General features: G+C 35.4%; 1 protein-coding gene across 8 annotated transcripts in view; it reads right to left on the reverse strand.

Moving 5' to 3' along the window:
• The window catches only part of DMD (dystrophin), a 2264041-nt gene that overhangs the window by 1810518 nt on the left and 428658 nt on the right, over positions 1 to 24865 (reverse strand). The window contains exon 1 of one of the 8 annotated variants that reach the window (XM_070604309.1): positions 18701 to 18914. The exons of 6 other annotated variants lie outside the window; for them this stretch is intronic. In XM_070604309.1, the coding sequence (XP_070460410.1) occupies positions 18701 to 18719 (19 nt within the window). In that variant the 5' untranslated portion in view covers positions 18720 to 18914. Of the gene's footprint in view, positions 1 to 18700; positions 18915 to 24865 lie in introns of those variants that run through there. One more of the 8 variants, XM_070604304.1, reaches the window with a different exon arrangement.

Here is a 24865-nt window from a genome sequence, read left to right on the forward strand (position 1 = left end):
CATTCCACATTTTAAATTATATATATATAATTTATAAATAATCAGGATCTATATTATCAAGATATACACATATATATTCAAGATACATATATATATCTTGAATCAAAGCACAACCATTTATTTAAGTAAACCTTTTTCATTTGTAATAAAAGCTTGCCTCATGTTTCCTTGGCCCAAATTGCATCGCATTCCATACTTAAATCTATGAATGTCAAGGGGTATGGGAAAACATAAGTGGAATAAATGAGATATGGTTCATTTCCTGTGACGGGGGAGAGAGTCCTTTCTTCTCTGAAGGTTACTACCAAATAGTGTGGATGGACAGCTGAAGAAAATCTGAGTTCTCCTGGAAAGGACACAGGGATGAAGCTGTTTGGTAAGTAACTAATGATATCTATTAAACTTAGCATACAATAAAAAATTAGTAATATTAATTATCGGTAAGATAGTCTTCTAGCATCATGATATCAAATATGGCCAGAATTTCTGGCCTTAACTTAAACTCTTTTTTATATTGAGTTTTAGAGTGTTTCAATGTATTTCCATAACTGACTCATAGAAAAGTGTAATTACTTATGCCTTTTTTTATTCTGAGCCATAATTTGTAAAAATATAGACTCGGAAATACAAGGAATCATTAAAAGAGTATTGCAGAAAAGGTGATTTCATAGCAAAACTTTTGTAATTCAGGCAAGTTTAAAGCAATGACAAAAATAATGAAAAATCTTAAGTGGCAAATCATTATTTCTTTGAATACTTTCCCCTAAGAACAGAATGATAATTCAAATTAAGTGATCATAACTGATGATTGATTAGGTCCTCAGAGGAACAATATAAATGAGAGTAATTTAAGAGTAGTATATCAACAGTTTTTGGCAAAAGAAGAATTGATGGTGCCCATTAAGAGTTTATATAATTTCTCAAATCATGAATACACTATTGATTTACTTATCAGACTCCTTTCACAGGTATCCTCCCTCCTAGAATCTGGTCATATTATATAAATTCTAAATGAATTAGCCCACTTATATAAGGTTTTATTTTAGCACATAACTGTGTGTGATTTATATTTTTAAATAATAGCATAGTGCTCCTGTATTTGAATAAAACATTTACATATAGGTGTTGAACCATTGTTAATTCAATTACAGAGGTCCATATAAGAAGAGCAAATTTATAAAACTAGGTAAAATTCATAGCCTATGGAAATATGAGTTATAATATGAAATAGTGGTAATTCTCAAACACAGTATGAACACTCTCAAGTTAGAAACCAGAAGCCACTTTTCAACCTCAAATGAGAATCTGCTTCTAATAATCAGAGCTAAGTATAAGTAAACAAAGTAACCAGTTTAATTAAAATGATTAACCTCTTTCTCTCTCCCCCAAACCAAAATGAAGAGTAGCTAAAAATTATTATTATAAAGCCTTACCCCGGCTCTAATTGCAACATTTTAAAATGCCTATTTTAATAGGAGGAAGTTTGTACTGTTATAGATAAGTCTCATTTCTCAGCAAATTGCACATAGTAAGTGCTTATTAAATATTTATTTTGTGAAATACTTTTCATTAAATTATTTGCCAGTAATCTTCTAAAGGTGGTCTAGTGCTTAAGATTTGGCACTCTCACCACCACGGCCTGGGTTCGTTTCCCAGTCAGGGAACCACACCACTGGTCTGTTGTCTGTTGGTTGTCATACTGTGGTGGCTGCGTGTTGCTGTGATGTTGAAAGCTATGCCACTGGTATTTCAAATACCCACAGAGTTGCTCATGGTGGACAGATTTCAGCAGAGCTTCCAGACTAAGACAGACTAGGAAGAAAGACCTGGCCACCCACTTCCAAAAAAAAAAAGCTGGCCATGAAAACCCTGTGAATAGCATGGAGCATTGTCTGATGCAGCACCAGAAGGTGAGAGGATGATGCAAAAAGACCAGGGCAGGGTTCCACTCTGCTGTACACAGGGTGGCTAGGAGTTGGAATTGACTAGATGGCACTAACAACAACCTAATGTTCCAAAGCCAAACTGAAAACATTCAAAACTGCTCTTCCATATTCTTTTATCCCTCATTATTATTCTCACAACATTTTGAACATGTCCACTGTCCTCACTTAGCTTCCCCTGCAACATCAGTGTTATTTCAGCTATTTCTCCCTACTCACTTCTAATAGAGACTTTAGATAGTTATCAGATCCTGTTAGAGCTGACAGGCACTAAAAACATACAATTATCTAGTTACCGGAGGCAGTGAAATTGAAGGAGAAATACAGACTTCCAGAGAGTATGCTGTTTTCTGTGTGGTCATATTTCCAGCCTGCATCCTGTCACGCTATGGCAGTTTTCCATTTAATGCAGCAAGTGGCTAAAAGGTTTTGTGGAAGTCAGGTAGATGTTGCAGGACAAGCAGGAATTAATTCAAAATGAATCAAAGGGGAAGCTTTCAAAAAAGAAGTTTAAGCATTATAAATGCCAAGAGGGCAGGAATAAATACCACATGCTGTCAAGACATATTTAACAAAGTTTATTAGAAGGGCAGCAGGAGATGTGGAAACAGTATAGGAGAGTAAAGACACTAAATTTAAACCAGCATGTTTTTAAATTTAGAAATTCAGAAACTCTAACCCAGGGAATCGACACTTAAGTAAGCATAAATTCCATAGTAATGATTACTTAAAACCCATACTGACTATGAATTTATGCATGGTGATTCATATCCAAAATAACAAAACTGCATTTATAATAGAAATGAGAACAAAGCAACAAAATTTGTCCCGTGTCAAAGGAAGCATTAATTGTAATAGAGGAAAGCCAAGGTCCTAAAGAATCATTTATTCATTCATTCGTTCACTTAGCAACAACTATAGTTTGTGTTCATGTCATAATTCCAGGGTCTTTAGACATTAATGATGAATTTAAATTAAATATATGTGAATTTCAAAGTATACTTTTTGATCTGTAAACATTTTTCCTTAAATGAAAGTAACCCCCAAATTTAATAAAGTAACACTTTTATTGATAGAAGATAATGACTTTTTTGAAAAGTTGTTTATAGGAAATTAAAGGAAGATAGCCAAGTTGATTGGTTTATTAAGCAGCAAAATTATGCTGGATATTATTTCAACAATATATTGTTTTACCAACAATAAAACTAATAAGTTTCCATTAATAGAAATAAGTAATTAGAATGACTATCATTTTCGAAGTGCTTACAAAAGACCAATTATACGTTTTAGTACAATTAGTCCCTATGTTAATTTAATTAGTTTTTTCTCAGTTCAACCTTACAGATAAGAAAACTGAAGCTCAAATAGTTTAAAAATTTATATAGAATTACACATTTAAGAGGCAATTTAAACCTATGTCTTCAATTTTAAAGCTCATACTCTTAAAAGAAAATTATATCCATGATTATATTATCAATTTTATTGTCCAGTTAAAAATTTAATAAGGTAGATATATGTTCAATTTGTACTACCAATGATAGAAATGAATCTAATTATGGCCTATTTGACCACAGTTTAATGTATTATATATTTTGATTCATTATATTTCATCCTGGAATATTGTTTCCTCACTTCGACCATTTTAAAAAATATGCCCATGCTTAGTTTTTGAAAATTATAGATAATTACTAAGCTTCAAATGCAATTTTAGATTGGTTAACTAGTGTCCATTCAGGTCTCTGCAGATTCCTGTTTGAAATCAAAACCAATAATAACAGTCTTAAAGAGAATTAGAAGAGTTGTTTAAGAAGTGAACCCTATGGAATGGGAGAAAATATTTGCAAACCATGTATCCAAACTATATAAAGAACAATTACAACTCAACAGCAAAAAAGCTAAGAACTTGATTAAAAAATGGGCAAAGTATTTAAATAAATATTTCTCCAAAGAAGACATACAAATGGGCAATAGGTATATGAAAATATGTTCAACATCAATAATCATCAGGGAAACGCAAATCAAATCCACAGAGATATCACCTCATATCTGTCAGGATGGCTATCACAAAAATATAAGGGGCCAAGGGGCCAGCCTGGTGGCATATTGGTTGGGTTCATGCACTCAACTTTGGTGGCCCAGGGTTCACAGGTTTGGATCCAGGGCATGGACATACACATCGCTGCTCAAGTCATGCTGGCAGGGTCCCACATACAAAATAGAGGAAGATTGGCATAGCATTATCTCAGGGATAATCTTCCTCAAGCAAAAAGAGGAAGATTGGCAACAGATGTTAGTTTAGGGCCAATCTTTCTCACCAAAAAAATAAATAAATAAAACTAAAAAAAAACTCCCACAAAACAAAGGGCTGGCCCAGTGTGGCACAGTGGTCAAGTTTGCATGCTCCACTTGGGTGGCCCTGGGTTCACATGTTCAGATCCCGGGCACGGACCTACACAGTGCTCATCGAACCAAGTGTGGCAGCATCCCACTTACAAAAAAGGGAAAGATTGGCATAGATGTTAGCATCACTTTTAACAACAGCCAAGATGTGGAAACAAATCTAAATGCCCATTGATGAATGAATGGATAAAGAAAATGTGGTATAGCTACACAATGGACTATTAGCTTTAAAAAAAGAAAGAAATCCTGCCATTTGGTACAACATTAATGAACCAGGAGGACATTAAGCTAAGTGAAATAAGCCAGTCACAGAAAGATAAACACTGCATGATACCACTTATATGAGGTACCTATAATAGTCAAATTCATAGCATCAAAGAGTAGAATAGTGGTTGCCCAAGGCTGGAAGAAAGGGGAAATTTGGAGTTACTAAACAATATGCATAAAGTTTCAGTTAAGCAAGATGAGTAAGTTCTGGAAATAACCTAGAGTTAACAATACTGTATTGTATACTTAAAAATTTGTTAAGAGGGTAGATCTCACATGCAGTATTCTTAGCACCCTAAAATAAAACAAACAAAAAGAAAAAGCAAATGAAACTTCTCACTCAACAGGAATGTAAACAAAATTGTTTAGAGGAAGGGAACAGTTTAAACGGACATTCTGAGTCCATTACGGGGTCTTTCAGGCTACTTTGTTTCTTTAGCTTTGTGCAATCATAGCTGCTTCTCTGGATGACCTTCCTCATAATCTGGATAGTCCCATCGACATTTCTACTGGAAAGCCAGCTAAAGCACAAATTTAGAAAGTTTGAGCATGGCAAATAATGCTGCTTTTGACCATTATAACCGAAGAACAACTCTGTGGGTGTTTAAAAAATTATTCCAGTTATGTGGTTCAGTCTCTTGAGGTTTAGCAGTAGCCAATTATGGCCCACAGGCCAGAAAAGTGACTGATTATTGCCTGAAAACCTGATGATAAAGTGGGAAGGTGAAACAGATTCATTTTTTTCCCCCATTACAGGTAGATGTTGATTGAAATAATGAGAGATTTAAAAAGCTGACACAGCTTTGATCTCTTCTTTGATGTTTCCTGCTGTTGTCTACGACGTTACTCTTTAGAAAATATGGTCAGTTAAAATAAAAAGCCAGAGCATAGTTTCTCCCCACTAATGATTAAAAAAAACGACTTGGCAAATAGAATTCTGCACATTGATGAATGCAAACGGCACAGGACGCTCCCAAATAGTACAGAAGTAGAAATTTTTTACATTGTCACACTAGGCTGCTCTCTGTTCTCTGACCCTGCAGGCTCTCACTGGGTGACTTTGCACCTCCTTTTCTCTTTTTCAGAATGCCCTCTCTCACATGTTACCACTAGTGAAAAGATTACACTTGCTTCAAGACCAAATCAAACATTGCCCTTCCAGGCCTCCTTGCGGGGACAGTCATGCCCAATTTCACAGCATCTGGTTCGTGCCTCTATAATTGTTCTGTACCATGGTATTATATGTATTTGCTTGTGTCTCTTCTAGACATGATGTTCTTAACTATTTTTGTGCTGTGGATCCCTTTGGCATCTGGTGAGGCATATGGAACACTTTCCAGAATGTTTCTAAAGGCAGAAAATAAAAAGAAAAATCATATAGGAATACAAAGGAAACATATGATAATATAGTTATTAAATATTAAATATAGGAATATATTACATGTGATTATTAATGCGCTTTTTCAAAGTATAATAATTGACATATATTCAAAGGAGTGGTAAATATAAATAATCTTTCAAAATAACCACAACTCATTGGTACAAAAATATTGATGATAAATTCACAGATACTGCTAATACTGTAGTGTGTAGTTTATCTTCATAATTGGAAAGAAATGCTAATTTCTAGTTAGAGGGTAGTAAAAATAAAGATGTAATTTTTCTCCTATCCTGGTTTGTGGATCCCAGATTAAGACCCCTGCAATTTGCCTGTATGGCCTCAAGGGCCGAGCTTCTGATTTCTTCATCTTCATGTCTTTAGTACAGAACAGAACCACTGGAACAATGCAAGTGCTCCAAAGTTTGCTGGATGGTGGCTGAATTGTGTTTTGAAAGTTTAAACGTTGATTTTATCACCACTCTTATCACATCACAACACACGAAGAAATTTGATATTTCAGTTCAATTTGTTGGTGGGTGCCCTACACGGTGCTGTGTATAGTCTTTTGTTTAGACATAGAAGCTTGAAAATTAAGATTAAAAAGCAACTGTGACTAAGCAGTTTGTGTTTGTTATTTTTTTATCCACTTCCCTCTAAGTCAATAGACATCCATGGAGATGTTGATAATGCTGCTGATAATGTCCTTGTATTTGACATTACTTCCCATGGAGCTTAAACCTTTAATCACAGAATCTAAATAGTCTCTTCAACACATTCTGAAAATGGGAGAGGGGAAGTATCACTAATTTCAGCCTTTCAAATGGAAGGCTCTGACACCAACAATATTAAGTGACACATTGGAGGGCATTCCACTATTAAATAGTGAAGGTGAGAAAAAATGCTCCGTTTCCTGACTCGTGGCTATTTCTTTATTATATTAAAAACCCTGCCCAATACTTATGGAAAAAAATGAGCCTATCATTTGGATGTCTCCCAATAGCCTGATGTTTGATGTTGTATAAACCAATAATCTATGATTAATTTTTCATCTTTAACCTATTTTATTTTTAGCATAAATTTGGTATAGCTGTAGGTGACATTATTCTGTTCAAATTGATCAAATTAGAGGATAAACAAAATGACAAATGTCATTACTCTTATTTATTTTTTTGAGGAAGATTAGCCCTGAGCTAACACCTGTGCCCATCTTCCTCTACTTTATAAGTGAGATGTCCAGCACAGCATGGCTTGATAAGCAGTGCATAGGCCGACACCCAAGATCCGAACCCGGCAAACCCCGGGCCACTGAAGCAGAATGCACGAACTTAACTGCTGTGCCACTGGCCGGCCCCTCTTAATGTGTTTTAATGACACAGTTCAAACAATAATACAGTTCTGTATATCAGTACAAAGAGAAACTATATAAAATAAGTATCTCAAAAATTTCCCAAATAAATATAAATAACATATATTTACTATGTATATAATACAATATAATAATTTCTGCCATTACAGAATTAAAATAAGGAATCTATTTTCAACTTCCCTATACAACACTTATCTCTAAATTCAGAAAATTTCAAGGAGATTTCATAAAGCTATCTTGCTTATTAACATTAAAGACAATAATAGATAATTGCTTGAAGACGAAAATAGGCTTTTTCAGTAACAATAACAAATTTGCAGCATAACTGTCTGCATCAGCCTATCCCCTTCGCGTAAAAAAATAAGATTTTGGTAAAATATGGCGAAAGATCTTTACAGTGTAACTTGATTATAGTCTGCCTGAGTTATGATTATTTATATTATCATAAAAAAGGACTCTTCTTCATTAGATCTTATTATGCTCACCATAAGAAATTAGCCCATTGCATAGCTCCAATAAAATACTACTTTAATTGCATACACACAAGAAAGAAATGTGCTAGGCACTGTTCATCATATTAGCCACTTCATGGCTAATCATTACTTTTGATCTCAGAACCAGAAGTGTAGTACTCAAAAGCTAATTGGGAAAAAAGTTTTTTAACGTGAAAAGTGTAGAGTTCTTGATCTTTGAACAAAGTTGAGCTTTTAATACTTTTCAAATGAAAACAGAAACAGGTTTGTTCTCCTTCTGGCTCTAGTATATAGGAAAGACAATTGCAAAGCAGGTATGGTAAAATATGAAACAAAATTACCATTCTTGAAAAAAACCCTTCTAGCATCTGTTGCAACACAGAGCCATTATAATGCAATTAGACAGACCAAGAACCAGATGCTAAGGAAGCAAAATTTAAAAGATGAAGCATGGTATTATTTTGGTTAATGAATTTAATTCCAAATGTTACAGGAGTGATTCATGGACTTTTTTTGCTAAAAATCAGTTGTCACATGTACATATTGCATTTTAACATGATACCTATGTAATATAATGAGAAAAGTAAATTACATCTCATAGAGTATCAGATATTTTAAAATGACCCAACTGTAGACGTTCTCACAAGTAGATGAATAACTTGCCAATGGTGATACGCTAGTCTTTAAATTTATACCTTAAAACGGTAAGACAGGTTATGCCATAAATGCAATATAATTCTATGAAACACGACTAAAACAAAATATATTTTAGAAATATTTAAAATACAATCTTTGTTTTTCCCTAATATACCCAATTTCATATTATTGTGTAAAGGGAATATATGCCAACGTAATCCTGAGAACAGAATTTGAACACTACTCCAGGAAACGTGTAGGTAACAGTTAAAGCCCTTTAGCATGTTTACATTTTGTATTTCCATCTACAGTTGCCTCTAGTACTCATTATTTTGAAAATAAAAGTCTCTTGTACAGTAAGCTTGTTAAAAGGAAGGTCCAGATCACACAAGAAGAGCATAAGTAGAAAACAAGAAAAACAAGTAACATAAAAACCTGCTAACTCGAATTTATTTTAATAAGCTTATCAAGTTGAAAATAAAATGTAGAAGGCATTATTATGCAAACATAAATAATATTGTATTTTCATAGATGTGTAACTAGCTCATACAAAAAATAGAATTTGTGTTTTATAATAGGATCTGTGTTTAACACTTTTATAACTCACCATATCAGAGCATAGCCTGAACATCCCAGATTCCAGTCCTCAGGGAAGACTGATCAGACCAGGGAGGTACATTCACGTTAACTGTGCTAAACTTGCCAGCCTACGGCATAAAGTTCTCCTAAAGACTCTATATCTTAATAGCAACTACTTAGGAAAATTGTAAATGTTTATAATAAAGTGATCAACTCATTTGGATATTCAGGGATTGATCATTTCACAACATACACTTTTAGTTAGCGTGAGCATTGAAAATATGTAGGAAAACACAACCTGACTATTAACAATGACCATATGATAAGAACATGCTTTTTCTCATTTACGTTTATTACTAAATATTTGTTGAATAAATTACTGAAATCCATACCAAAATAATATGAGATATTCGCTCCACGTATATTTAATTTTTCTCAAGTGACAGAAAACTAGAATATATTATGCTGCAGTCAAAGCCAGAAATGACACAATTTTCCATCATAGATAAGGGGATAAAATTTTTCTTTTTAATGCAGGCCACAAGTGCAAAGAGGGGATCTTCCAAACAAAGGGCATCACAGTAGAGGGATGTTCCTTTTGTGGACTGTGTCTAAATTACCAGTAAATATGATAAATATATGGTCATAAAAGGAAACATTTCTATAAACACACTCTTAGTCATATAGTATTTAAAAATATTATCTGGTGCTTACTGTTTTGAAAACAATGAATCAAAAACATGGAGAATACTTACTGGGGTATTTAAAAGGGGACACAAAACATAGCACCTGCTCTCAAGAACTTTATAAAAAGTTACAGAATCAAAGATAATCCCCAGGAAATAATGAGCGAGTAAGTAAATTGAGAATGGGTAGAAATGATAATGTGGAACAAAAGTTCATAGAATAAAACGAGGTTTGAAGGACAGAAAGTATTGTGGTAGCTAGAGTATTCGAATGGATTTTTGAAGATGGGAATGCTTTAGAAACAAAATGAGTAGAGGGAGAAGATTCCAGAAAGGGAGAATTAGCCTAACAAGAAAAGAGAGAGTGAGTGAACCACCCTGCTAATGAGAGAGAATATTTTATGCTTAGAATATAGATAAGACATATCTATATATATATGGAATATAGAAAGGATTCATATTTGCTCTCAACTTAAAAGAAATTCTACCTGATTTGTGAATTACACAGCCAATCAGCTAAATGCTTTGGACCATGGATTTTGGTTACACAGTTATTAAAAAGACTTTTATTAAGAATAGCGCATATTTATCACTACATTTTACTTCTATAGCACTTAGGTATTTTGCCTTAATTAACCCCTGAAATTACCAAAAGTAGTCAGGAAAAGATCATTATTATGTCAGTTTTTATTCTCTTCTAGTTTTATTGAGATATAATTGACATAAACTGTGTAAGCTTAAGGTGTACAACACGTTATATATATTGTGAAACGATTATCAGAATAAGATTAGTTAACACATCCATCAGCTCACATAGTTACCATTTTTTGTGAGTTGTGAGAACATTTAAGGTCTACTCTTTTCTAGATGTGAAATGTGAGGCCCACCGAGGATGAATGACTACTTCAAAGGCACACAATAAGCATGGGAGTTGGAACTTCTACGTGTCCTGATTACAAAACCATTACCTACTTCTATGATTTCCTTGTGTCATTGAGATTCTGAAACTTTTATCATGAAAACATTTCTAGGATGTCTGAAATCATACCCAAATAGAATATGGAAATAAAATCTATTTTGAAAGGATTATCTCAACTTGCTGAAATTACATGTAAAACATCCTTTGCACCATCATATATTATGGGACAAAACACAAGAAGAAACAGCGAAACAAGTTTACCATTGGAGACCTGACTACTCCTGAAATTTAGATAATTCAGGTCATTAGTCACGGAGTGCTAAGAGGAAAAAGTATGCCTGATTCCGCACTAGTAAAGCCAGAAGCTCTCTAATTTACATTCCCTACTTGGTCGAGGATATCAGATGTGTTCAGGTTGAACAACTTCAAGACTCTTGCTTGAGTAATTTTAAGGACTGTAACATGGTCTGAATAGTAATTGGTTATTGAATAATCCTGCTTGCAGAGCCAACATAAGCTTGCTTCACTGTTAAGCACAGAATAGGACCAACTGCCTTACTCAGTGCTAGGAAAAGAAACCTTCATCTGCATATAAGCTTTAAAGTCAACCTGATGTGAAAGCCTGAAGTACATTTTGAAAATGAATGGATTAGTGATAAAATTAATGAGAAAACTAAAGTCTCTGAAATGAAATATTTTTGGCATGTGATAACCTGATATGCTGCCCTCAAAAGTCCCTTGCAATTAGGTTTGCTGAGCCATCTCAGCATAGCTTTTCTTGCCTCATGGGTATTATATTAACCGAGCCAACTTGTCTATTTGTCCTTGTGTCACGTTGCTTTTCAACACTAACTTTTACTCCATTTAAGTCAATCTCCTTATCCACAAGAATATGCTACTTTTATCATTTGGGCTTTCTTAGCATGCTTCTTCACAGATCTGGAACAGCTTCTCACTAAAACTACCACTATCAACTACAACTTTTGTATCTGACACTAATTCTAACCTCCCCCAACCTACTGCACTACTCATCATCTTTCATATTAACATCACTCATTCCCATTTATCACAAGCCACAGTTTGATGTCCACCTAGCCAGGACTCCAACTGACCACTTCTGTGTTACATACAACAAACATCATCTCGGACTTCACATATATTCTTCCCCAATCCAGAATCATAACTACTATCTTCTTTCTCCAAATGTCTATTTCTCTTAGCTAGTGAAACATCAAATGATATAGAGCTTGTGCCTCAGTAAATTACTATTTATCCACCACCAACTAAACCCTACTCTTCCTTTTTTCTTTTTGCAGGGAAAGATTTGCCCTAAGCTAACATCTGTTGCCAAACTTCCTTTTTTCCTTCCCAGAGCCCCAGTGAATGGTTGTATATACTAGTTGTAAGTTCTCCTGGTTCTTCTATGTGAACTTCTGCCACAGCATGGCAACTGACAGACGGGTGGTGTGGTTCCACAACTGGGAACCGAACCTGGGCCACCAAAGCAGAGTACACTGAATTTTAACCACTAGGCCATCAGGCTGGCTCTACTCTTCCCTTTTCATTAATGTATTCAGCAAATATACATTAAGCTAAGACACCGTGCCTGACACTATGTTTGTTACTGTATCTTCAGCAGGAATCAAAGCAGATAGGGGTTGGATGAGGAGAGCATTTCAGGCAGAAGCAATACCAGAAATGAGTCTGGCATTTGAGAAATGAGAGCAGGTCAGTGTGGCTGAAGCTCAGTGAGACTGCATAGAAGGAAGAGGAAAGAATTGAATCAGAACAATAATCCTCTTTAACCAGAGAGAAACACAACCTGGTTCACATTTTTCAAACATCACTCTGGATGCTACGTGGAGAATGGAGCGAGAGAATGGTCAAAAGCACAGGAGGCAAAGACAGGTTGGGGGTGGGTATTGCCATGTCCAAGGATAACTTAGATTAGGATGGAATCAAAAGATATGAATGATATCATCTACTTCCTCTGCTGCTCCATGAGCCTTTTATTCATGTTTTGCGACAATCTGGCACATTTCCTAGAGCAGCGCCTCTAAACTTTCCCACTGCTTTTCAGGTTCACAAACTGTTTCCTTCCTCTCCACCTCCTGCCTCATCTTGATGGATGACTGTTCTTTAGTTGCTAAACAGAGCAAAGTCATCAAGTGTGAAGTCTCTCCCCCTCCCTCACTCTATCATCTTAAGTGCCCTTGCCCTCTTTTTTTAAAGCACATGAAATAATTTCTTTCTGACACTCTGTGTTAATTTAAATTCTCCCCAAACAGAGAGCAAGGTGAGGAATTAGGGGGCAGGTAGGTTATCTAGCAATTGATTTCAGAAAGTACAAGTGAGAGGGTGGAGAAAGTGAGATTAGGAAGAGAGAGGAGGCAATACAGGATGTGTTAATAAGCACATTACTGCTGGGGGCAACTGGGTTCAAACTCGCTGGACTGAGCATTGAACAGTGGGGAACATGCCTCAGAACTGTCCTGCCAGAGGATGAGAAGGCTGGGGTGTTTTTTCTAAAGACTCCCATCCCCTACTGGTTAAAGGTTGCTCCTAGTGACATCGCCTCTTTAACGCCCACTCCCCCCCACCCCCTCAATATTTCTAGCTTACAGCTGCAACTGTTTGCAGCAAAACAAGCTCTCATGGTGCTGGAGTAAGCCCTCAGGTAGAGCAGCAGAGACAGAGATAGGAACTCTTGAGGGGGGTGAGCGAGGAACTGCACTGAACTCAGGTCAGGAAGGAGATACGTGGCAGAGCATCAGCAACATCTACTCTTCTTTCCCCTTTAGGACCTTGTTTATTTCTCTCCTCTACTGAAACACTCTTTAAAGGAGTTAATGTTAAGAGCTACATGAGGGACCTTATACATCATCTAGTCCAACCTCCCTTATTTGAAGACTGGAAAATAAAACCCCCAAATTGTTCAGTTCATTTTGGGGATGCTATTTGCAAACTTTTTATTGGCCTACTAAAATGTGTAAGAATGTTTTATACATTTTTCAGTTGGTTAATAGCATTAAAATGAATTGTAATACCTTGACATCACATTGTCATTATCGACTTGTACCACCTCCTCACTGGTTCCAAAATTTTCAAATATAAGCCAATATCTGTTGAATTTTATAATCTCTACTCAATACTCAATTTTTTTAGAAATTTGTGGACTTTTAAAAACAGGATAATTGGAAATTGCTGAACCACAAAAGCTATTTATGTTTCAAAATCTGCTCTACAAAATCTCTTTTTATTTGTGCTATATATGGCCTTGAGTACAAGTATTTTTTATTGTTGTTTTGTGGTTATTTTAAAGCCAATAGAAATATTTCCAGGGTCCTAGAAATCTTCAAGGTAAGTGTTTCAAAATTGTCCTTGCAGGAGTCTGTCAGTATTTTGATAAATAGTATTTGAAGCATAACTATAAACAAATTTGAACAGCAGGCTAGTTCACACAGAAATTGTTTTATTCATTGGAATGACTTCACATGTGGTATACTTTATTTTTGGTTTGGTTTAGTTTATGATTAACAATTACGATTCCAAAGGTGGTTAAATAATATAATCTGTTGGACAAATGATACTCTCTATAGTAAGGCACATACTCAACATATACTTTTAATTCACACTGAAATTGTTTGTATCAAAAATTTAAGTCAAATAATCTAATGCAGCTAGCCACAATAGATAATTTCATTATCTTTAAATATATAGCAAGATTTCTCCTCCTTTCTTTTTTTCCAAAGGGCTGTGTTAGACACAATTGATGCTCATTTTTTTTTAGGAAAGAGATTTATCTAGATTTTCTGATAATTTTGTGATAACTTCAGCATCTCTTAGTCACAATTCATTATGTAGAAAGGATCGAACTCTTCACTTAAAAAAAAACCCCAAAAAACCTTACATATTGTATTTTCAAGTGACTTAAGTTTAATTTAAAAGAACTTTTTCACAGGTTCATGTTCGATCTCAGCTTGAGTCTTGAATGTGGAATAAAGCAAAGCAAAACCCTTTTTCTGCTTATGGCACCTGTAAAGCTGCCTAAGAAGGTACAAAAAGGTGGTGACTGCCTTCCAACTCTTTCATTTCTCTTCCTCTCCCTCTCTTAACCATATTCCCAACACCTTTCCTAAAACAGAGAGAGTGAGTTCTGATTGACTGGAAAAAAATCCATCTATTTCAGATTTTTGCTTCCTCCAACAACCATTTCAATTTCAAATGCTGGCCCAAAACAAACTACATGGACTCTGTGTGTGTGTATATGTGTGTGTGTGTGTGTGTGTGTGTGTGTGTGTGTGTGTGTGTGTGTTTGATTGAAGAGATACGATTTTGGCCTGACCATAAGGAATCAGAAAACTGAAAAGGTGAATAGATGATTGTATCCTGAAAGACTCAAATGAGTTTGTGAAAGAAATCCAATACTAATAATAAAAACAAAAAACCAAATGCCTTTTGTTCTTACATCCAATTAATGACCAAATAGCTATCAGAACAAAATATCATAGATATTGTTCATTTGGACCAAAACAAACAGCATTAAAATTCGAAATAAAATATCTCTTCTTTTTTGTCCTAGGCAAATTTGTCTGTAGGATTCATTCATTCACTCATTCAGCTAGTTTATTGAATGCTCGTTACATTCCAGGCCGGTATTAAGTGCTAAGGAGTCAGTGATGAAAGCCAAGAGATATGACAGACCTAGTACAGCGTTAGTCCTTTTTCTCAAATTTGTACTACAAAACGCCATTAAAGACAGTTTTATTTTCATAATAACACCATAATTTATCATCATAAATATTATCCATTTTAGTATTTATGAGTTGCTTTAATCATGAAAGGGAAAGTGAAAAATAATAAACTGATAAGTGAGCCAACCCAAAAGAAATCATTTGATACATTATTTAAACATCAGAAATGTGGTACATTTGCTTTCAAAGCATTACCTTCATTTCATCAACTTAGAAGTATCCGAATTAAAATAACATGAAAATACTATCAGAACTCTCAAGATTTCTGAAGCCTATAGACAGCATGCGATAGGTAAGACATTTTTTGTCTTACATAGACAAAAGAATACACTGTAAAAGTAAAATAAATGAAAATATCTACTTTCTTGATGTATTTAATCAAGAAAATTGAGAAAATGATTGTAATAAAAATCTCTACTTCCTTAAAGGCCTGCCCACTCCCAACTCTAAGTTACAAACATCTAGGTTAAATTCCATTAAAAGTCAATTATCCATATTATACATTTAATCTAAATGTTGTACCCCATTAGAATATATCAAAGCTTAAAATTTCCTGAAAGAAATGGACCATAACAAGTGAGCATATAACTTAAAAAAATAGTGAAGGTTACAATTTTTCAAATGCTTCAATTTAGTTATTAGTATCTTAAAAGATATGTTTTAATTTTTATTAGGCATTATAATTAATTAAAATATACAGTTTTGTTATGGTTTAAGTTTCCAAACTGTGGCTTCAGTAAAGTGAGTTGGAAAAACATCTTATTTGTACTGACCTAAAAGGGAAGGCTTTGATGTACAATATAGACTCAAGTGCTGATAAAACATGGATCATGCTTTCTTTTTGTTAAAAATATCACAGACTATATCCTTACTTAGGGAGGTATCTCAGGGAATCAGAATCAAAAGAATAATTAAAAATTGACTCTTTACGTTACATATTTGAGTACTAATGACCAGCTGTTTCCTTTAGTAATTGTGCTATTTTCTGCAGAATAATTTCCCAAAATAAATACTCAATATTTTAACATTAAATATTAATTTAACAAATGCTTCCATTTTGTGAGGGATCTGTGTTTATTTTCTTGTGCAGTGGAAAACTTCTCTAAACAATGTATAAAGAGAACCCAGGTAACTAGAGTAAGAGACAGAAAATAAGTATTTTGTTTCTAATGATGAACATGAGCCAAATTCTTTTTTAAATTCATACAACAAGAAGTTTATTGAGCCCTTAATATTTACTTGACACATAAATCTCAATCCATTGACTACCTCTTGAAGCCCCTACAGTACTCATTGCATTAGTTAATTTCATAAGTCTTTTGTCCTTTCATCAAAAAGGAAAACTCTCAGAAAGCAGATCTTTTTCTTTACCCTTTTATCTCCCACCAAACTTGGATAACCCAGCCATCCTTGGCAATTCACCATTCTCCCAATTTCCCATGAGTCTATTTCCTCTACCTAGAATGTCTTCCAACTGGATAAATTCTCATGAGACAAATTCTTAATCTACCTGAATCTTGGTGATACTGATTCATAAATGAGAATCTTCTCATCTTGTTAGTGGTTCTCAAAGTGTGGTCCCCACACCAGCAGCATCAGCATCTCCTGAGGAACTTTTTAGAAATGCAAATTCTTGGGCCACACATCAGAAGGACTGAATCAGAAACTCTGGGGGCCGGACCTGGCAAGCTGTATTTTAACAAGCTCTCCAGGGTATTCTGATGCCCACTCAAGGCCGAGGACTACAGCTCTAGTCTATCTTCTTCCAGAGTTTTCGTGAAGATCAAAGGAGAAAAATTGTCATGGGGCTTTGAGGGAAACAATCAAATAAATAAATCAAGGACTATATAAGCATAATTTATTAAGTAGGTCAAGGATTGTTTTTAACTTATTTTTCTGTTTCTCTATTTCCTCCTCCATTTGTACGTGCATTTAGAGATAATCTCAGCAATGTCAGCAAGCTTGGTGGCATAGTTCAAGCTGTGAGGGTTCAATAAATAGGTCGGTAAACATTGCAAATCAACACAGCTTTTGATGAAATGTCAAGCAAGACAGAGCTTAGCTATATTCGGCTCAGCTTGAACTCATAAACCATTAACTGGCCTCTGTACTTCCAGGACAATCTGTCTGATGAATAAAATCCAAATATAAAAATAAAAAAATATTTAGAAGGAGATTAGTAAAGGTAATATATGAGGGAAATGGCAACCATTTAGTTCAGAGCAAATAAGAGATAAGACTTGCAAAAGTGGATAGCCTTTCTTACAATCAAGTTATGGGACAGCTTGTGATCCAAACATAATTTTAACTCTGGGTGTCATTTTTCCTAATACATATATATACATAATTTCAAAAAGGTTTATTTAATCTCAACTTCTTTAGCTCTGCCCTCCCCCAAAAAACTAGCCATCTTCCTTCCTAATGATAGAAAAATTGTCGAAGTCAGAAGATTTGAATTTGAATAAAAATCCATAATTTATGAATTAATGTTCTTTCAATATACAGTTTGTATACACCGGCAATAAATCTTTGCTAATTTAGAATTTTAGGACATCCTATAATTAAAAAAAAAATAACATGATTAATCACTACACCTTTTTACTTTATTTAAAAGCTAGCATTTAACAATAAATGTTTACTCTTTAAAATCATTCTTAAATATTTCAGGTAATTAGGCAGCTTGGAATTATTGTTTATAACCAGTGGCCTAGTTTGCTTCCTAATAAGTTGTGCATGTCTGATCATGTCTAAATTACTATTCACAACAATTCTTATTATTTTCCTTCTCTTTTATTAAAAAATCCTTGAAACTATACGTATATCACATAGGTATTTCTGTTAAGACAAAAATTGTTCACATTAGATTTCTAATAAGTTTATGGATTTAGTCTAGGACCTTAGAAATTTAATTTGAAGTAGAAATATTATTGTTTACTGTTTAAGGTCTGGGTTGTTAATTGCTTTTCTTGTTTCTTCATGCCAGAAATAATTTTCGGTTCCTGAAGACAAAGTTCATAAAAGCCATAACCCGAAAAGTAGAATCTGAGTTCCATCTCATTTCAGTGATTTGCATCATCCTATAGCTCATTGATGTCAAACCCCTTCCCTCCCTTCCTCGTAACAAAAGCCCCATCTTAACTTTTAGAGAGAGCATATGGAATAGGAGTGAGCCAAATTCGTCCCAGAGATTGCAAATTGACCAAAGGAGTCACCTTTGGGGAAGCCTGATTCCGAATGCTTGTGGCATTTATCATCCTTCTGAATGGCTGTTGCATTTATCTGCAGCTTTTACTCACCAGATGAGACCTCAGACATTTCAAATTCTGCGGTGGCTTGCTACACCTTCATAGGAAAGCTTTTTGCTGATTTCCCTGTTGGTACTTTTCTCTTACACATTCTATGGGTTCTGATAAACCTGGAGGTAGAGTCATAGCCAAGCACAGATAAAGCAGGTACATAATCTCTGACTAGCTTCACAAAAGCAGACAAACGCACAATCTTTTTGCACCTGTTTCTTCCACTCCGGTTGCCGTGAAAAGTGAGGTGTTCTTCACAGATTCACAGAGAGCGTTTTGCAAACACTCCCCTCTCACAGCAATGGTTTCTTCCCTCACAGGCTCAATCTACCTGATTACGTTCCCTTCTAATCAGTAACCTCAGTTCCTCTAGTAATAACTGTGCCGCCTGCTTTATATAGGATTTCTCTGAGACTGAAGCATAAACCAGAGAGGAGAATTAAAGGAGCTGATTATTATGAGGACACCTGTATTTTTGTCTAGTCTTCATGTGAACTCGACAGTGCACTCATTTATGCAAACTGATGTTATGAAAGACAAGCAGAAAGGAGGACGCATAAAGAAGAAAGTGGACCTGTAAAGTTGTGCGCCTGTATGATGCCCTGAGCAAAATAACCCCTCTAAAACGTCCAGTGCTGCTCAAAACACATTTGAACTTCCTGTGAAAATATAAAAGTAAAAGTGCTTGACATCCAAATATCTTCCTCCAGATATATCTTTAAAAATCAATTCTAAAATCTGAAACAATCTTAAACTAAATACAAGCCGCAATGCACAAGTTAATTCTTAAAGCAAATGGAGATTATGGAAGATTGAAGCAAAAATCCATCCATGTAAACTCTGATTTTCTTTAAATGAAAGGAATAATATGAATAACTTACTTGAGATTATATTTGAAGTTCAACATTGACTCCTGCTTCTTGAAAGTGCAGAATTGTACCAGCCTTGTGTAATGACTGTTTACCCAGAGCATAAGACTGAAGTGGATTTTCAGATTAAAAATAAAACTCTTAAGTATGTCAATCCCCATCTGATCAAAGCACATAAACTAATTTTTTTCAAGTGCTTCATTAACAATATACCCAAGTAGAGCTACAGTTCTCTCAGCTTTCTTTAAAGAGTAAGTTATTAAAACGATTGAAGACCATGTAAAGAAACTTGGAAGCAGAGTTAGGGCTTACGTCTTTTTCACTTAGTAGACTCAGGGCCAGGCAAACAGTAAGTGCACAATACATGTTTATTTAAAGTGAACAAGAACATATAATACAAAGTGACATTGTCATTGCCATTTATATTTTAAAAAGACAAGTTCTGTACTTATTTCATTTTTAAATAAGCCACACTTTCCCAAGGCTCCAAAAGAAATTAAATGCTTCTGTTTTCTTTACCATAAAATATTCTGCAATTATAAACATGTGCTGTGCTGGGGTAAAAAAAAGGTGACTGCTTTTTTTTCCCTTTCTCTTTTCCCTACTCTTAATTTTCAGACGTGGAAATTTCATTTGGAGAGAACAGGAGGTGTTGGTGGGAAAAAGCTCATTAACGTATGGCATCCCCTTGCCTACAAAGAGCACTGCATCCAAAATTACACAACTAAAGAAACCTTGTAGAATGAGTATATAATTAGCAGTGCTGCTAAGTGAATGGAAATGGAGGTTGCCTAACTTCATTAACTGTAATCATTACTCATTGTCGTCCTGCTTAGAAAGATTAGTTGAGGGTATTTCTTCTGTGGTATCCCATTAGACATTTCTACTTTCCTCTTAATGTGAAAATGATTATACTGCAAAGAAAGTATTGTCATGCCCTCTCAATCAGATGTAAACTTTCTGAACAAGTCAGTTCCATGTCTTAATTCAGGGAGCAGAACCGGAATAATGAGAAAATATTTTGTGGGGCAAAAGTTAGAGAAATTAAGAAAAAAAATAATTACAGTAATGACTTCGAGAGAATAAAAGGAGCCCTAAATATGAGTTTCTATAAAGAAATAAGCTCTTGGCCAGGGAGGAGGGAAATAACGAATTAAGATCTAAAAGGGAAAACAAGATAGCAGTATGAATAGGTGGCATTGTATGATTAAGTTGATCACAATCGCACAATGCAGGGTGAACAAGGTAACTTCAAGGACATTGCAGCTAAGAACTGCTTTCTGATGATGTATCCTTTTAGAAGAAAACGCTTGCATCTGAGAAGCATTTATTCTTTTGAATTAACGAAAACCACCTTGAATTCACATCTACAAAGAACCTTCACTAATACGACAAATATGGGAATGCCTGTGATGGCCGTCACTGACAATGTTTTGCTTCATTTGCCCTCTGTCCACTGGTGCTGAAAAAGTTCACAACAACTCTGTCCGTTAAGAGGGACTTAATGTTTTCTGAGTATCTTCACTGATCCAGGAATTAAGCTAAGGGTTTCCGGTATTGCAATTCAAGAATCTCTCCAGCAAGCCTGCAAGACTGACGTGGTTATCATTAAGCCCATTTTACAGGTGAGGAAACTAGCTTAGAGAGGTTTCTCAGAATCACCTAGCTAATTAGAAATGGCTAAAAATTCAGCTCTGACTCCCTAGCCCCGTATGTCTCAAAGATTAATATGCATGCAAATCACCTGGGTAACTTGGTAAACGGTGGATTCCGATTCAATAATTCTAGGTGAGACCTGAGATTCTGTAGTTCCAACACACTCTCAGATGTTGTGGCTGCGGCTGCAGCTGCTGGTCTTTGGACCACACAATGGGTAGCAAGGCCTTAGACTAATGGTTCTCAAAGTTTGCTAATATTAGAATCACCTGAAGAGGTTCTAAACCTCCCAATGCCCAAACTGCACTTAATATCAATAAAATCAGAATTTCTAGGTGGGAGACTCCAGTGATTCTACTGTGTAGCCAAGTGTGAGAATCTGTGCCTACAGACCAATTGTTTTCAAATTAGGTGTGCATCAGAATCAACTGAAGAGTTACTACAGAACACAGAGGCCTAAGTTCCTTAAAGCAGGGATATGGCTTGGGCCTTTGCACGTTTACAGAGTTCCCCAGGTGATTGATATGTAAGTTTGAGAACTACTCCCTAGACCGTGCTCCTTCAAATCAATCAGCTGTGTGTTCTCATGAAAATTTCCCGGTTTGACATCTTCCAAGCTAAAAATTCCTGAGCCTCTCAAACCAGAACATCCCCAGTCACAGACATTTTTGTAAAACTCTTTTGTGATTACCAGTGTCCTCATTACACACTCATGCTATTTTTTATTTCTTATTATAGTTAGGTGCACATTAAATCTATTACTTTGTCAGTACTTTAGTGGAAAGCATATCGAAGTTATAGGACATTTGCTTTATGCCCAGGGTAGCTATGTAATTAAAAGTAATTGATTTTGAAAAGGGATACAGTGGTAAATTAAAATAAAAACAAAAAATAATCCCCAAGCTCACTAGCATAACTGTAGCACAATGTATCACCCTGTGGTTAAATCCACTTTATAAATGATCCTCAACTCCTCTTCAAGGGCTTGTGAAGATGAGGGTCATTTTGACTAGTGACACATTTTGGCTTCAGGGAGTATTAGCATGAGTGTTGTCAGATTATATCTTGTTAAACATTTTTGTTGGCAGCGAAGGGAAAATGTGAGCATATTAGAAACGTAATTAGTGGAGTACATATTTTACTTCCTACAGCTTCTAAGAGCACATACTCATAGAAAATTCTTTTGGATATTTCCCTTAACATTATTTTGGAATGCCCAGTTTTTAGTTTCGATGAGGACAGCCAGGGCTACTGCTTATGGCTCTGGGTATTGTGCTTTGCACAAAGGTGCTTGATCAAGGGGGATGAGGAGGGGTTGAAGTCCATACCCACACTCCACTCACCCATCCTTGCGACACTGGCATAAAGCACAAACTGGAAAAAAGTGTGCTTTCTTAAAAAATTGGTCCTCCTGTGGGCCAGGGTGGGGTTGCTCCTTCGTCTACTTCTCAGAGTACCATATAAGCATTGGGGTTGCAGTTGGAAGGCATTAGGAACTAAACCTGGGGCAGCCTATTTAAACTGTTGGCATCACTAGTGTCCATCTACAAAACAGCATGGCAATACAATTCTGCTACACACTAGTTGTGTAAACTGGGCATGTCATTTAAGCCATGATTTCATCATCTGTAAAATGGGCATAATATTAATTCCAGCTTCCTAAGAGTATTGTTTGGATCAACTACAAGGTGTTTAGCACAGCTCCTGATGTAGAGTCAGTGCTAAATAAATAGTAGCTGCTATTTATCAACAACAATAATAAGATGATAAAATCTCACCTTTCCCAAGGCTTTGGAGGAAATTAAATCAAATGATGCATACAAAATAAGCTTCTGAACTGGAAAACACAATAATGGTGTTGGAGATGGGTTTTCTTCCTTTTAGTAGTGTATGTTTTCCATATCTTGATTTGAAAGAAAGAGTAGTGGTAAGTAAGCAAGGAGTAGAGCTGCCAAAGATCCGGCTGCGATAATTGTTCTGATAGGTTAAGCTCCTACGGAGAGTTTGAGGCAAACTTAAAACCTACATATGGTAGTAAGAACCTAAATATACAATACATCAGGGAACAATGTGGACTCTGAATGCACAGATCTAAAACTAGAACTTCAATAACCTGGTGATGTACTGAATAAATTGGAAGTAATCCCATTAAATCTTTGTCTCTGGAGTTGTTATTCCCAATAATCACATTTTTTAAACTACCACCTTGAAAATCGTGTTCCCTGAAGTCGCTTCCAAGTAGCAGTAAGCTACCCATCTCCTATTACAAAAAGAAAAATGAGACCAGCCTGTAAACACATTACCCAATACAGGCCTGAAAGTGCAAGCTGGGAGGCATTATTGCTCAATGGAAGTCAGTTTAAAATAAGAGGTTATAGAGCTTTCTCTACAAGAGTGAAGGATCCCAGCCATAATTGTTCTGCAGTAACCTTGGAAAGGTATACTTTTATTCAAACTGTGCTATGATTTCAGCCTATCTCCTAGGGAGGAACTTTAGTTTCAGTCATTAAGTTCATGGAAAGCCAAGTCCTTTGCATCTCTTCAGCCAGCATCTTTACAGTTTCTATAATCACATCAGAGTGGTGAGTATATGTCTATGTTTACCTTTGATTTTGAGCACAATTCTTCATGACTCCTTTGGTTTTTAATAGTGTTCTTTTCCTTTGATTCCATGTCTTTCCCATGGAGTTACAGAAAGTTTGAACAAAAAAGTAGATAATGATACACTCAATGTCACAGAAGTATTTGCCTTTAGAGGTCAAATGGGATGAAAATCTAGCTGGTTGATTTTGTGGATGATCAGTGTTAATTTTCACATCTAATGACCAAAAAATCATTCTAGAATTGGAATTGTATATAAAGAATTTTTCTACAGAAATCTCATCACATGGAATATCTCCAAGTGTTAAGTTTTGATATAAATGTGAACATCTGGAAGAACTTGAGCCAACTTGAGAGGTGTTATTTCACCCAGCCTCCTTCATCAAACAGCTCAGATCTATCCTCCCTTAGCTTTAAGCTTTTTCAATGAACTGAGTAATAGCATCTTGAGGGACAACTTTAAATCCAGCAGTAGAAGCAAAAACCTTCCCCACTGATAAGCAAAACGATATTTCTGGCAACAAAACCCATCAACTATAGGAGGTATATATATAACTCAGTCAGCTTTCAATTAAATGCTAGTCAGTAAACCCCAGAGGCATGCCAAGGTCTTGGAGTAACATAAAAAAGACCACAAACATACTGCAGAAGATCCAGTCTCAGAGAATGGTCTGCTTACCACTTGGAACTGAGATTATTTGGAAATTTCCTAGAACATCCAAAACTTCAATACTTCCAACTCCTGGGAAAAACTACGTGTTAAACACATTAATTTATATCCACGACTGTTAGGCAACAGAACTGATTCTTCTACTTATAGTCAGCATTCGGTTAATGGCATACCCATAAATTACATCACCTAGACAAGGATAATGTAATATATGATATTTAACATCATGCAATCCCTAGAAATGGTAAAACAAATCCAGTTAAGTAGGTCTTTACAAATCCCCGCATGTCTATAATGCTGTCATATGTGTCTTCTTAAAACATGAGTCTCCTCACATCACCTAACCTGGTTACTATAACTATAACCCTT

Source organism: Equus przewalskii, chromosome X (genome assembly GCF_037783145.1).
Source record: "Equus przewalskii isolate Varuska chromosome X, EquPr2, whole genome shotgun sequence".
Taxonomy (NCBI): Eukaryota; Metazoa; Chordata; class Mammalia; order Perissodactyla; family Equidae; genus Equus; species Equus przewalskii.